Raw genomic sequence first — 15,069 nt, 5'->3', positions numbered from 1 at the left:
ATCACCCTTCAAGCTGTTCTTGCACTCTCCTGTTGCACTCCTGCACTGCTGGGACACTGGGACAGCTCTTCTCTGAGGAGCCGAGATTACTCTAGACACCGTATTCTTCCCCTATGCCCAATAACCACAGGAAGGAGAAGAGTGTTCTGGAAGCTGCCAGCAGTGGAGCCACAGATGCCATAGGCCTTGCTGCTAACATAGCAGCCAACCTGATTGCCTTTTTGGCCGTGTTGGCCTTCATCAACGCTGCCCTCTCCTGGCTAGGGGAACTGGTAGACATACAGGGGCTCACTTTTCAGGTAAAGGATTCCATTTGTTGGGCTGTCCCTCTAGGGTGTGTTTAAGTAGTCCTTGAATTGTGCATGTCCTCCTGACCCACAGTGCACTGAGGGAGTGTGGCGAGGAGAAGGGTGGAGGAGACTGAGTCAAGGCTCCAGAGAAGTCTTTGTCTCCTGACTGTCTCGTTCTCTCACCCAGGTCATCTGCTCCTATATCCTAAGGCCCGTGGTTTTCATGATGGGTGTCGAGTGGGCAGACTGTCCGATGGTGGCTGAGATGGTGGGGATCAAGTTCTTCACGAATGAGTTTGTGGCCTATCAGCAACTGTCTCAGTACAAAAACAAACGTCTCTCTGGAGTGGAAGAGTGGATTGGAGGCGAGAAACAGTGGATTTCTGTAAGTGACAATCTAGAAAAGCATAAACAGTCCAGGCAGACAAAAAGTGTTACACTAAAGTTTAACACGCACAGATCCCTTTCCAGGATCCCAGGCCTGACCACAAAGCAAGGGTAACAGTATGCTTGGCTTCGGTGCCTGAGCTGCCCTGAGGTCTGTGTGCTAGTCCCCTACACTCTGACCCAACTTCTCTCTAGAATGTAATTACTGAGCCTTTACAGTTGGGGCAGTCCAAGGAGGATACTATTTCTGATAGTCTAAGGTCTCCTTCTTCATTTATAAGTTTAAATTGCTATAAACTGAGCTCCTTTTTTCTCTCCCTCTCTTTTCTCTCAATCATCCTCATTCCTAGGCCTTCTCCTAATTCATAGGCTTCAACAAGAAGAGCACTGGGTAAAGAGGCCATGGTGGTTCCATATCATTATCCCTATAATAACTCATGAAGCGATTATTTTCTGAGCATCCTTTCCATATTCCTTAGAGTAGCACACACAAGATTGGGGGTTCTAAGTACTCTGGAACGTCTATCATGATTATACGACTGTGCACATAGGACTGAGTTTACTTATTTATTTTTGTTTTCCCTAGGTGAGAGCTGAAATCATTACAACATTTTCACTCTGTGGATTTGCCAATCTTAGTTCCATAGGAATCACACTGGGAGGCTTGAGTGAGTTAATTCATTTTCCCAGCTACCCAATATGCCAGCCAGTTCCCAGCATCTGTAGTGGGCAGTCCTGGTGCTTCAGTATGAGTTGAGACCAGATAGAGATGCTGATGTGAAATGGGCCTCTCAGGTGGCAGTTAATTTGGAGTTAAGGTAATCATGCTACCTGGCTATGCATGAAGCCCAGGCTGGGTTTGCAATCTCAACTTCTGTCATTTTTTTCCCTTTCAAGTGGAAGCCCAAAAGACCAATTTTATTTTTATTTTCCCTATGAGGAAGACTATAATGATATTATTTTTATTTTGCCATTAAATGGACATAGTGCATATATAAGTAAAGGTATTTTGTTTTTTATTCAGTAGTGAAGGTACTTTCAGAAATTATGCTGCTCACCAGTTGACTTCACAGAATTAGGCATTGCACAAGGAATCAAAGGCCAAATAAAAGCAGCAGACACATAAGGCAGATAGATAATTAGAGCAAGTGGTGTGAAGTGTTGGATTAAAAGCTACAGGTCACCAGGTGTGGGAGGAGTGAGTATGTGAAGCATACATAGATACAATTAGATTGCTGAAAATCTTGCTGAATGGTGATCGCTGGAGGAAACAATATGAGGAAAATGGAATTGTCCTTGAAGGCAGGGGATTCCAAGAGTTTGGAAGATCCAAGTGAGAAATAAAGTGTAAGAAAAATACAGCTCAGCTCAGTATTTTATGGCACTCATATTCTGGGCTAGAATCATTAAGTTGATTTACTTGGTAGCTGATCGAACAATTTAAAGGTGAAACAATTTCCTTTCAGTTTATCTTTTTCCCTTCTGTTAAACACTTGTCTGTATTCTAATTCTTTTTTTTTAAATATTTATTTATTTATTTTTGGCTGTGTTGGGTCTTCTTTGCCACACATGGGCTTTCCCTAGTTGCAGTGAGCGGGGGCTACTCTTCATTGTGGTGCGCGGGCTTCTCCTTTTGGTGGCTTCTCTTTGTTGCGGAGCATGGGCCATAGGCGCCCGGGCTTCAGTAGTTGTGGCTCCCGGGCTCTAGAGTGCAGGTTCAGTAGTTGTGGTGCACAGGCTTAGTTGCTCCGCGACATGTGGGATCTTCCCGGACCAGGGCTCGAACCCGTGTCCCCTACATTGGCAGGCAGATTCTTAACCACTGCGCCACCAGGGAAGTCCCTGTATTCTAATTCTGATGCCTGATTACAATCTGATTGTGAGCTTGTCATCCAGTAGTGGGATATGCATCATGTGACTAAGGCTTAGGTGAATGTTGCCCTCCTTATTTCTCTGGCACAAAATAGCCCATCTAATTCTGTCCAGGTTAAGAATGCAGATTTCAGTTAGTGAACACCCAAGGCATTTGTACCTGTCTGGAGCAACCCAGGGCTTTGCTTAATTCAGATATATCTTGGGAATGTTCACAAAACCACTAAATAGTTAGTGGTTCACACACTTCACACAATCCTTGACCTGGGGAATGTCTAAGTTAGTGACCCCATAGGACTAATGAATATACACACTTCTTAGGGTACCACTGTCCAGCCTCTGGTGGTTGGTGGTAAGAATACTATTCATCTGCTGCATTTTGATCCTCAGCATTCTTCTAATGGGGTTTCATGGGGTATGCCTAATTGCCTTGTGGGGAAGAGATTGAATTATTTTGTTGTGTTGTCCGCAGCATCAATGGTACCCCACCGGAAGAGTGACTTGTCCAAGGTTGTGGTCAGTGCCCTCTTCACAGGGGCCTGTGTATCCCTTATCAGCGCCTGTGTGGCAGGTAAGTGTCTCAGCTTAGTCTCAGAATATTGTTTTAACTCTCCATCTCACATATGCATAGAAAAGGCACCAAATCTACAGTGTTCTCAATTTATACCCAAAGAATTAAGAGCCTTAAGGAACATGTGTAAAATCTTCCGCTTAGCATCTCTGTCTCCTTTACCCAGGAATCCTCTATGTCCCCAGGGGAGCTGAAACTGACTGTGTCTCCTTCCTAAACACAAGTTTCACCAATCGAACCTATGAGATCTATGTGTGCTGCAGAGAGCTCTTTCGGAGGTGAGTGAGCACTGGGATCCCTGACCCCTTCTCCTTTATGCTCTCCTCCACTCAGGAATCTTCTGGGAGTGGGGAGAAGCAAGGTCTTGAGGGTAATCACACGAATGCTGAATAGAGCGTATAAGAAGGGAGACAGGTATTTGCGGTGGTCTAGATCTCCGTTTTTTTCTCTTATTAGATGCATACTCGCTATTAGCTCTAGCATGGACAAGTGACAGATTTTACCTGTATTGATGGGGCACTGAGAAGTGGAGGGTGAGGGGAAGTAAGGGAGGGTGGTTTCCCTGATCAGAAGTGATGTATTTATTGTAATTGGAACATAGATAAGTTGTAGGTGAAGACATGGCAATGGTCCTAAGTGGCTAAAAACTTATAGCCTTCTTCAGACAGAAATGAAGACTGAGAGTGGATAAAGTTGAATTGATAAAATCATGATGCATTCGGATAGTGTAAAAATGAACTTGTTTACCAATTTCTGGGATATTATTAGAATAGTTTTCTGATTCTGCATGTAAGGAGCTCAGAAGTCACCACTCCATCCTAACAACAAGAAAAAAAAACTGAACAGTCTGAAAAATCAATAACTCTTCTTGGATCTGTAAGAGACACAGGGCAAACTGCTGACCTGAAGACTGGAGAGACAGACAGGCAAACACATAGCTTACTGGAGCAGACTCATGAGCGGAAACTGCCACAGAATCCTGTGCTGGGGCAGGAAAACCTGAAACTAATTGCTGGAGCCTCAGTGAGGACAGGTCTGGATGTTAAAAACTCCAGGGGGACCCAGTTATAGGGGGCAACCCTACACCTTGGGGAGTTTTACCTCCAGGAGCTAGACCAAGTCCTCACAGTAAATATCAGACAAAAACCCCCTCATTCTTCTGGCAGGGGGAGGGGAAAAGGAGCCATTTTGAAATACACCAGAGCACTCTGTTTTTTTAAACAAGGCCTGCTCTCAGGAGAAACTAGTTAACCAGAGCCTAACCAGCTGGGGTAGTATCAGAGCCTACCTGACCTGGAAGAAGGGAAATACCCAACTAAAGCTCACTCTAGCCATCCCATCCCCCTTAAAGGGGGAGGAAAAACTGAGAAACACTTGTGAAGTTCACAGTGCAGAGGCACAGGCTTGCTAAAAGCCTGAGACCTAATCATAGGACTACAGAATGCTTCCCCTCCCCCACACCTCACCACCACATTACTAAGGCCTATTTACAGCAGTTCCTTTTTTGGGTACATCATGTCCAGTTATCAAGAAGAAAGTACAAGGCCCGCTAAAGGGCAAAAAACACAATTTGAGGAGATAGAGCAAGCATCAAAACCAGACATGGCAAAGATTTCGATTTATCAGAGTGGGAATTTCAAGCAACTATGATTTATGTGCTAAGGGCTCTAATGGATAAAGTAGACAGCAAGCAAGAACAGATGGGCAATGTAAGTACAGAGATATAGGAATCCCAAGAAAGAACCAAAAAGAAATGCTACAGATCAAAAAACACTGTAACAGAAATAAAGAATGTCTTTGATGGCTTACTAGTAGACTAAACACATATGAGGAAAGAACTCCTAGCTTGAAGATATATCAATAGAAGTCTTCAAAACTGAAAAGGAAAGAGAACAAAGACTGAAAAAAAAAAAAAACCAGAATAGAGCATCCAAGAATTGTGGGACAAATACAAAACGTGTAACATACACATAATGTGAATACCAAGAGAAGAACAGAAGAAATATTTGAAACAATTATGACTGAGAATTTCTCCAAATTAGTGTCAGACACCAAACCACAGATCCAGGAAGCTCAGAGAACACCGAGCAGCATAAATGCCAAGAAGACTATACTTAAGCATATTTTGAAATTATAGAAAATCAAAGATAAAGAAAAAGTACTGAAAGAAGTCAGTTGAAAAAACAACAGATATGAAAAACATATCATTAAGCTGAAAGAACTATTTACAGGACACACAAAATGAAAGATTTGAGGAACTAGAATGTTTGGTGCTTCAAAAGCAAAAGATGTGTGTATTAGTAGTGATATATGGGTGAATGAAGAGAGTTCTGAGAGATGAGGCTGAAAGATCTTATAAGGCCTTGTATGAAATGATAAGGAATTTAGACTTTGACTTATAGAATTCTTAACACTGGTATGCTTTTTCAAAAGATCATGCTGGTAGCCATTTGGATGTCAGGGAGATCAATAAACACATTGCTGTAATACTCCCAAGTAAGAGATGATGAGAGCTGATACTAAGTAGTTGTGAGAATGAAGATGCACTAGAACAAGGAGAATCAATAGGATTGGTTATTGAAGTGAAGGGCAGGATAAGGATGACTGTACCCTTTCCGGCTTGGGTAAGTGGGTCTGAGGGATGCCATTCATTCACTGACAGAGAGAGGACTAGTTCCAGGAATGAGAGTAAAGGGGAGAGATTATGGCTTAATTCAGGTGGATATGTTGACTTGGAGGTACCTGTGGGACCATCATGTTAAGCAACTCACAAACCAACTTGGGTCTGAAGTTCAGGAGAGAAAAAAGAACTGGAGATAGATTTGGAAGTTGTCATTAAGTAAATGATCTGTTCAGTGTATAGGTAGATGTTTGGGTACCAGCTCCTTAACAGGTTACTATGGCAAATTAACAGACATTACCCTCCTGTGTTTGGAGGTTTTCACCAGAGAAAGCAACCAACATCCTCTGAAAAAATAATCCTTTTGCTGTACTATTAAAGATGAATTATAAACTGGATAGATCATTGGTCTGGCATAGTTATGACTCCTATGTTCTTGGGGAAGTTCAATGGATGTCATTGTAAGCATAGTCTAAAGTAAATGGGTGAAGTGAAAATTGCTAATTTGTGTTTAATGATGAGTTGTCTTTACATCACTGAACTTCACTAAAAAATTAGTAGAATACTCTTTCCTGGTCATTTCTGCCTTCAAAACGGAAACTGACTTTTTGCCTAAAGTCACATACTAAGCATCATTAGTATCTAGAATCTGAAAGAGATAATGTTTTTGTCCAATTCATTCATGCTAAATATATTTGGAGTGACTCCAGACCAAGATAACAACAAAGGAGGCTTAAATTTCCCTCTTCCTATGGATGCACCAAATGTACAGCTATACATGGAGTAATTCCCTCTAAGCAAAATCCAGAAACTAGCTGAATGACTCCTACAACTGAGAAAATACCCACATTGAATTGGGTAGGAAAGACTGAGAAATAGTCTCATCATAAAACCCACCCCTGGCACAGCACCATATAATGGAAGGGAACTCCCAACTCTAAGCTTATCCCTAAGCAGTGAAGGGTTTAGACTGAACATCTAGTGCCCCAATTTTTAAGACGGAACTGTGCCTACCTCCCCACCACCCCCCGCCTGCCCCACAAGGCTCAGTATAGAGGAAGCAGTCAAAAATGTCCATCTCCCACTCTTTCCCTGGAAGGGGTTTGACTGCATACTTTCCAGCTGGTGCCTGAGGGTACAACTTCTAATCAGCCTGCATCTAGGTGCTGGCTGCAATTCTCCTCCTTGGGACACTAAAGAGACCCACACTGAGACACATTATAATTAAACTGTCAAAACTAAGACAAACAAAGCATAGATAAAGGCAGCAAGAGAAAAGTAACTTGTTATATACAAGGGAGCTCCCATAAGACTATCAGCAGGTTTTTCTGCAGAAACCTTACAGTCCAGAAAAAAAGTGGGATGATATATTAAAAAGAAAAAAACTACCAACCAATGCTTGGTAATGCTATACCTGGCAAAGTTGTCCTTCAGAATTGAAGGAGAGAGAGTTTTTCAGACAAGCAGAGGTAGCTATACTTATATCAGACAAAATAGAATTTAAGCCAAAACAGTAATGAGAAACAAAGAAGGTCATTATATAGTGATAAAGGGGTCAATTCATCAAGAGGATGTAATAACTGTAAATTTTTATGCACCCAATATGGAGCACCTAAATATATAAAGCAAATATTAACAGATCTGAAGAGACAACAATACAATAATTGTAGAGGACTTCAGCATTCCACTTTCAACAACAGATAGATCATTCAGGCAGAAAATCAATAAGGAAACATTGGACTTAAACTACATGTTAGACCAGATGGACCTGACAACATTTACAGAACAGTCCATCCAACAACAGCAGAATACACATTCTTCTCAAGTACACATGGAAATTATCTGATAGATTATATGTTAGGCTACAAAGCAAGTCTTAATATATTTAAGAAGACTGAAATTATATCAAATGTCTTTTCTGACCACAATAGTATGAGACTAGAAATCAGTAACAAGAAAAAACCTGGTAAATTCACATATATGTGGACATTAAACAACATGCTCCTGAACAATGGGTCAAAAATGAAATCAAAAGAGAAATAAAATATCTTTACTCACCACCAGGAAAAATCTGTAACTGTGTGAGTTGATGGATGTTAAATAAACTTATATTGTGGTAATCATCTCACAATATATACCTATATCAAGTCATTAAATTGTACACCTTATACAATGTTATATGTCAATAATATCTCAATAAAACTGGGGGAAAAGACTTGAAAAAATATCTTGAGACAAATGAAAATGGAAACACAATATACCAAAACTTAAGAGATGCAGCAAAAGCAGTTCAAAGAGGGGAGTTTATAGTGACAAACACCTACATTAAGAAAAAAAGAAAGATCTCAAACAACCTAATTTAACACCTCAAGAAAAAGAAAAACAAACTAAGTCCAAAGTTATAGAAGAAGGGAAATAACAAAGATCAGAGCAGAAACTAATGAAATAGAGACAAAAAAAGACAACAGAAAAGTTCAATGAAACTAAGAGCCATTTATCTTAAAAGACAGACAAAATAGACATATGTTTAGCTAAGCTAAGAAGAAGAGAGAGGAGACTCAAAGAAATGAAAAAGGAGGTATTAACAATTAATAACACAGAAATACTAAGGATTTTGAGAAACTGCTATGGAAAATTATATCCCAACAAATTAGATAACATAGAAGAAATGGATAAATTCCTAGAAATATACAACTGACTAAGACTGAATCATGAAGAAATAGAAAATCTGAACAGAATGATTACTAGTAAGGAGATTGAATCAGTAATCAAAAACCTCCCAACAAAAAAAGCCCAGGACTAGACAGGTTCACTGGTGAATTCTTCCAAACAGTTAAAGAATAATTAATACCAATCTTCTCAAACTTTTCAAAAAAACATAAAAGGAGTGAACACTTCCAAATTCATTTTATGAGGCCAGAATTACCTGTTGCCAAAGCCAGACAGGGACACTATAAGAAAAAATTACAGGTCAGTATTCCTGATGAACACAGATGCAAAAATCCTCAACAAAAATTAGCAAACCAAATTCAACAGTACATTAAAAAGGTCATACACCATGATCGAGTGAGATTTATTCCTGGGATGCAAGGATGGCTCAACATACACAAATCAATAAATGTGATATACCACTGTAACAAAATGAAAGATAAAAACCATATAATCATTTCAATAGATGCAGAAAAAGCATTTGACAAAATTCAACATCCTTACATGATAAAACTCTCAACAAATTGGATGTAGAAGGAATGTATCTCAACATAATAAAGGCCATATATGACAAGCCCACAGCTAACATCATACTGAATCGTGAAAAGCTGAACACTTTTCCTCTAAGATCAGGAATAAGACAAGAATTACCACACTCACCACTTTTAATCAACATAGTATTGGAAATCATAGCCAGAGCAATTAGCCAAGAAAAAGAAATAAAAGGCACCCAAATCAGAAAAGAAGTAAAACTGTCTGTGTCTGCAGATGACATGATCTTATACACAGAAAATCCTAAAGGCTCCACCAAAAAACTGTTAGCACTGATAAACAAATTCAGTAAGTTGCAGGATACAAAATTAACATACAAAAATCATTTGTGTTTCTATACAATAACAATGAACTATTGGAAAGAGAAATTAATGAAACAATCCCATTTACAATAGCATCAAAAAGAATAAAATACTTAGGAATAAATGTAATCAAGGAGAGGAAAGATCTGTACACTGAAAACTATAAAAAAATTGATGAAAAAGTGGAAGGGATAAATAAATGGAAATATACTCCACGTTTATGGATTAGAATGAATATTATTAAAGTGTTCATACTACCTAAGGTGATCTACGGATTCAATGCAATCCCTATTAAAATTCCAATGGCATTTTTCATAGAGATAGAAAAAACAATTCTAAAATTCATATGGAACCACAAAAGACCCTGAATAGCCAAAGCAATCTTGAGAAAGAAGAACAAAGCTAAAGGCATCACACATCTTGATTTTAAACTATATTACAAAGCTGTAGTAATCAAAACAGTATGGTACTGACTTAAAAATAAACACACAGATCAATCAAACAGAATAGAGAGTCCAGAAATAAACCCATGTTTTCAACAAAGGAGCCAAGAATATACAATGGGGGAAAGGGTAGTCTTTTCAATAAATGGTATTAGCAAAACTGTATATCCACCTGTAGGAGAATGAAACTGGACTCCTGTCTTACACCATATACAAAAATCAACTCAAAACGGATTAAAGACTTTAACATAAGACCTGAAACCATGAAAATCCTTGAAGAAAATGTAGGGAGTAAGCTCCTTGACATTGGTCTTGGCAACAATTTTTTGGACTTGAAACCAAAAGCAAAGACAACAAAAACAAAAATAAACAATTGGGGGACTTCTCTGGTGGCACAGTGGTTAAGAATCCTCCTGCCAATGCAGGGGACATGGGTTCGATCCCTGGTCCAGGAAGATCCCACACGCTGTGGAGCAACTAAGCCTGTGAGCCACAACTACTGAGCCTGCACTCTAGAGCCCTCGAGCCGCAACTACTGAGCCCACACGTCGCAACTACTGAAGCCCGCGCGCCTAGAGCCTGTGCTCCGCGGCAGGAGAAGCCACCGCAGTGAGAAGCCCATGCGCCACAACAAAGAGTAGCCCCTGCTTGCTGCAGCTAGAGAAAGCCTGCGCACAGCAACGAAGAACGAACACAGCCAAAAAATAATAAAAATTTTAAAAAGCAAAAAACAAAAAACAATTGGGACTTCATCAAACTAAAAAGCTTCTGCACAGCAAAAGAAACCATCAACAAAATGAAAAGTCAAAAAAAAAAAAAGAAAAGTCAACCTACAGAATGGGAGAAAATATTTGCAAACCATATATCCAGTAAGGAATTAATATCCAAAATATACAAGGAACTTATACAGCTCAATAGCAAAAAATCCAAGTAATCCAATTTAAAAATGAGCAGAGGGTTTGAATAGACATTTTTCCAAAGAACTCAACCAAATGACCAACAGGTACATGAAAAGGTGCTCAATATCACTAACTAGCAAGGAAATACAAATAAAAACCTCAATGAAGAATCACCTTACACCTGTTAGGATGGCTGTCATAAAAAAGACAAGTGATAGCAAATGCTGGCAACGATTTGCAGAAAAGGAAACCTTTACACACTCTTAGTGGAAATGGAAATGGTACAGTCACTATGGAGGTTCCTGAAGAAATTAAAAATAGAACTACTACCATATGATCCAGCAATCTTACTTCTGGGTATATATCCAAAGGAAACAAAGTCAGTATCTGTACTCCCATGTTCACTGCAGCATTATTAACAGTAGCCATGGTATGCAAACAACCTATGTGCCCACTAGCAGATGAATGGATAAAGAAAATGTTGTGTATGTATACAATGGAATGTTAGTCATCCTTACAAAAGAAGGAAATCCTGCTATTTGCAACAATGTGGATGAACAATTAAACTAAGTGAAATAAGCCAGACAAAGGCAAATACTGCATGGTCTCACTTATATGCAGAATCCAAAAAAAAAAACAACAACAAAAAGGAACTCATAGAATGGTGGTTGCCTAGGGCTGGGAAATAGGGGAATAGGGAGAAGCTGGTATAATAGTACAAACTTTCAGATATAAGATCAATAGGTTTGAGGACCTAATGTATAACATGGTGGCTATAGTTGATAATACTGTATTATATAATTGAGATTTGCTAAGAGAATAGAACTTAAGTGTTCTCACCAAAAAAAAAAAAAAAAGTAAATATGTGAGGTGGTGGATGTGTTAACTCAATGTTGGGAATCCTTTCACAGTATATGCATATGTCAAATCATCACGTTGTACACTCTCTATATATTACAATTTTGTTTGTCAATTATACCTCCATAAAACTGAAACACACATACATATATACATACACACCAAGCCTGAGCTGTTTTCCTTTCTCAAGAGGAATGTGGCTTTGGAGTACCATCTCACTATTTAGAATAAATTCAATTCTAAATCATTACAAGGCATAAATCTTGCTTCAGTGATGTTTGGACAGGCAATTCCCCAAAGGACTATGGTTATGAACTGGACAGAGAAGCAGACACATTGTATAGGATTTCTTGCTAGTACTATCTTGGGCATGAATGAGAAAATACGCTTAATTCTGTCCTATTTATTGGTTGGCCAAAAAGTTCCTTCAGTTTTGAAGTAAAAATAAAAGACACATTTTCCATTTTCACCAAGAACTTTATTTGAACAACGTATTCACCGTTTTGTTCCACTGCCTTCTGCCATTTTTCAGGCAGCTTCATAATTCCGTATTCCCAAAACTTTTAATCTTTTTGAGCAAAGAACGGTCCCAGGTGCCTTTTATAGTCTTCCAGGGAATTGAAATTTTTTCCATTAAGAGAATTTTGTAAAGACTGAAATGAATGGAAATCCAAAGGTGCAATTGTCTGGTGAATACGGCGGATGAATCAGAACTTCCCAGCCAAGCTGTAACAGTTTTTGCCTGGTCATCAAAGAAACATGTGGTCTTGCCGTACCCTAATGGAAGATTATGCATTTTCTGCTGACTAATTCTGGACGCTTTTCGTCAAGTGCTGCTTTCAATTGGTCTAATTTGGAGCAGTACTTGTTGCAATGAATTGTTTGGTTTTCCGGAAGGAGCTCATAATACAGGACTCCCTTCCAATCCCACCATATACACAACATCACCTTCTTTGGATGAAGACCAGCCTTTGATGTGGTTGGTAGTGGTTCATTTCGCTTGCCCCACAGTCTCTTCCATTCCACATTACTGTACAGTATCCACTTTTCATCACCTGTCACAATTTGTTTTAAAAACAAAGTTTTCATTACATTTAATTAGAGAATTGCATGCAGAAATATGGTAAAGAAGGGTTTTTTTCGCTTAACTTATGTGGAACCCAAACATCAAAGCAATTAACATAACCAAGCTGGGGCAAATGATTTTCAACGCTTGATTCGGATATTTTGAGTATGTCAGCTATCTCCCGCGTGGTATAGCGTTGATTGTTCTCAATATCTCGATTTCATCACTAACAACTTCAACTGGTCTACCCAACCGTGGCGCATCATCCAGCAAGAAATCTCCAGCATGGAACTTCGCAAACCACTTTTGACACGTTTGATCAGTCACAGCACCTTCTCCATACACTGCACAAATCGTTTTTTTCGCATTTCAGTTGCATTTACCTTTCTTGAAATAATAAAGCATAATATGCTGAAATGTTGCTTTTTTCTTCCATCTTCAATATTAAAATGGCTACACAAAAATTCACCAATTTTGATAAGTTCTTTTTTTTAATTGCATGCTGATATGACAGTCGTCACAATACAATCTAATACAATTGTTTCGAATGAAGTTAAAGACAACTAAGTGCTACTAGAGCCATCTTATGGAAAAAACCGAATGAACATTTTGGCCAGCCCAATATTAGGTCATTGTGATTGGATTCATTAATAAGTTTCTGTTTTTATTTTCACCTGCTTGGTAGAACTTAATGATACATCTTGTTGCATTGTTTTTATCTGACCCACTATGTATCTCTCTGGCTTTTCATTTCAGTACCTCTCTGAATGGAACCAACCCTCCTTCTTTTCCTGGTCCCTGGGAAGATAAAGAGTTCAGTGCCATAGCCCTTGCTAAATGCTGTGACCTCTACACCAATGCTGTCTGTGCCTAAAGCTGGTCCATTTCCGTAACAGTCCTGATCTGGATGGCTTTTTGATGGCAAAGTTATTTTCATACTCAGAGTTCTCATTCTACAGCTAACTCACCTTGATCTTTAATAGTAAATGTAAAATATTCATTTTGGTTCACTGTATGTCAGTAATGAAAATTAGCCCTCATTTTTCCATTATTTGGCTGAACCAAATAAGAAATTCATTATGGGCTCTGTCTGAGCTTAGAGTTGAAATAATAAATATTACCATGTCAAAAAATGTCTTGCAAACCTTGCTTCTAGTTGCCATCTTAAAAATTATGTGATGTGTGCCAGAACTCTTCTATATGTGTTCTGGTAAAACAAATATGGGAGGCAGGCACAGTCTGCCTTGGAGTTTGATGAGTGTCATTCCTCTCTGCCCCTTACTGAAAGAAGACGTATGCAGGCAAGTTATTCAAAATCTTGTACCAGTTTTCTTATCGTAAACTGGGAAGAATGATGTTTGCCCTGTTCACTTCAAGATTATAATAATCAAAGCAGTGTGTGGAAGTTCTTGGAAGATGTAAAGTGTGTTTCATGACTCTGTCCTAAAGATGCTACCAGAAAACTACTAGAGCTAATCAATGAATTTGGTAAAGTAGCAGGATACAAAATTAATGCACAGAATTCTCTTGCATTCCTATACACTAATGATGAAAAATCTGAAAGTGAAATTAAGAAAACACTCCCATTTACCATTGCAACAAAAAGAATAAAATATCTAGGAATAAACCTACCTAAGGAGACAGAAGACCTGTATGCAGAAAATCATGAGACACTGATGAAAGAAATTAAAGATGATACAAATAGATGGAGAGATATACCATGTTCTTGGACTGGAAGAATCAACATTGTGAAAATGACTCTACTACCCAAAGCAATCTACAGATTCAATGCAATCCCTATCAAACTACCACTGGCATTTTTCACAGAACTAGAACAAAAAATTTCACAATTTGTATGGAAACACAAAAGACCCCGAATAGCCAAAGCAATCTTGAGAAAGAAAAACGGAGCTGGAGGAATCAGGCTCCCTGACTTCAGACTATACTACAAAGCTACAGTAATCAAGACAGTATGGTACTAGCACAGAAACAGAAATATAGATCGATAGAACAGGATAGAAAGCCCAGAGATAAACCCACGCACATATGGTCACCTTATCTTTGATAAAGGAGGCAAAAACATACAATGGAGAAAAGACAGCCTCTTCAATAAGTGGTGCTGGGAAAACTGGAAAGCTACATGTAAAAGAATGAAATTAGAACACTCCATAACACCATACACAAAAATAAACTCAAAATGGATTAAAGACCTAAATGTAAGGCCAGACACCATCAAACTCTTAGAGGAAAACATAGGCAGAACACTCTATGACATAAATCACAACAAGATGCTTTTTGACCCACCTGTTAGAGAAATGGAAATAAAAACAAAAATAAACAAATGGGACCTAATGAAACTTAAAAGCTTTTGCACAGCAAAGGAAACCATAAACAAGATGAAAAGACAACCCTCAGAATGGGAGAAAATATTTGCAAATGAAGCAACTGACAAAGGATTAATCTCCAAAATTTATAAGCAGCTCATGCAGCTCAATATGAA

The 15,069-nt window shown here is 38.8% G+C and overlaps 1 protein-coding gene across 12 annotated transcripts in view; it reads left to right on the top strand.

The window, feature by feature from the left end:
• Window positions 1–14,320, top strand: part of SLC28A2 (solute carrier family 28 member 2) — an 81,778-nt gene extending 67,458 nt beyond the window's left edge. For all 12 annotated transcript variants that reach the window (XM_059913385.1, XM_059913384.1, XM_059913387.1 and 9 more), the window contains 6 exons: window positions 131–299; window positions 478–675; window positions 1,264–1,345; window positions 3,022–3,120; window positions 3,287–3,398; window positions 13,326–14,320. In XM_059913385.1, coding sequence (XP_059769368.1) covers window positions 131–299; window positions 478–675; window positions 1,264–1,345; window positions 3,022–3,120; window positions 3,287–3,398; window positions 13,326–13,443 — 778 coding nt within the window. In that variant the 3' untranslated portion in view covers window positions 13,444–14,320. The remainder of the gene's footprint in view (window positions 1–130; window positions 300–477; window positions 676–1,263; window positions 1,346–3,021; window positions 3,121–3,286; window positions 3,399–13,325) is intronic.
• The last annotated feature ends 749 nt before the right edge of the window (window positions 14,321–15,069 follow it).

The sequence above is a fragment of the Balaenoptera ricei genome, chromosome 2 (assembly GCF_028023285.1).
Source record: "Balaenoptera ricei isolate mBalRic1 chromosome 2, mBalRic1.hap2, whole genome shotgun sequence".
Lineage (NCBI taxonomy): Eukaryota > Metazoa > Chordata > Mammalia > Artiodactyla > Balaenopteridae > Balaenoptera > Balaenoptera ricei.
Note: the sequence above shows the minus strand (reverse complement) of the source record. Positions and strands in the feature narration are given on the sequence as shown.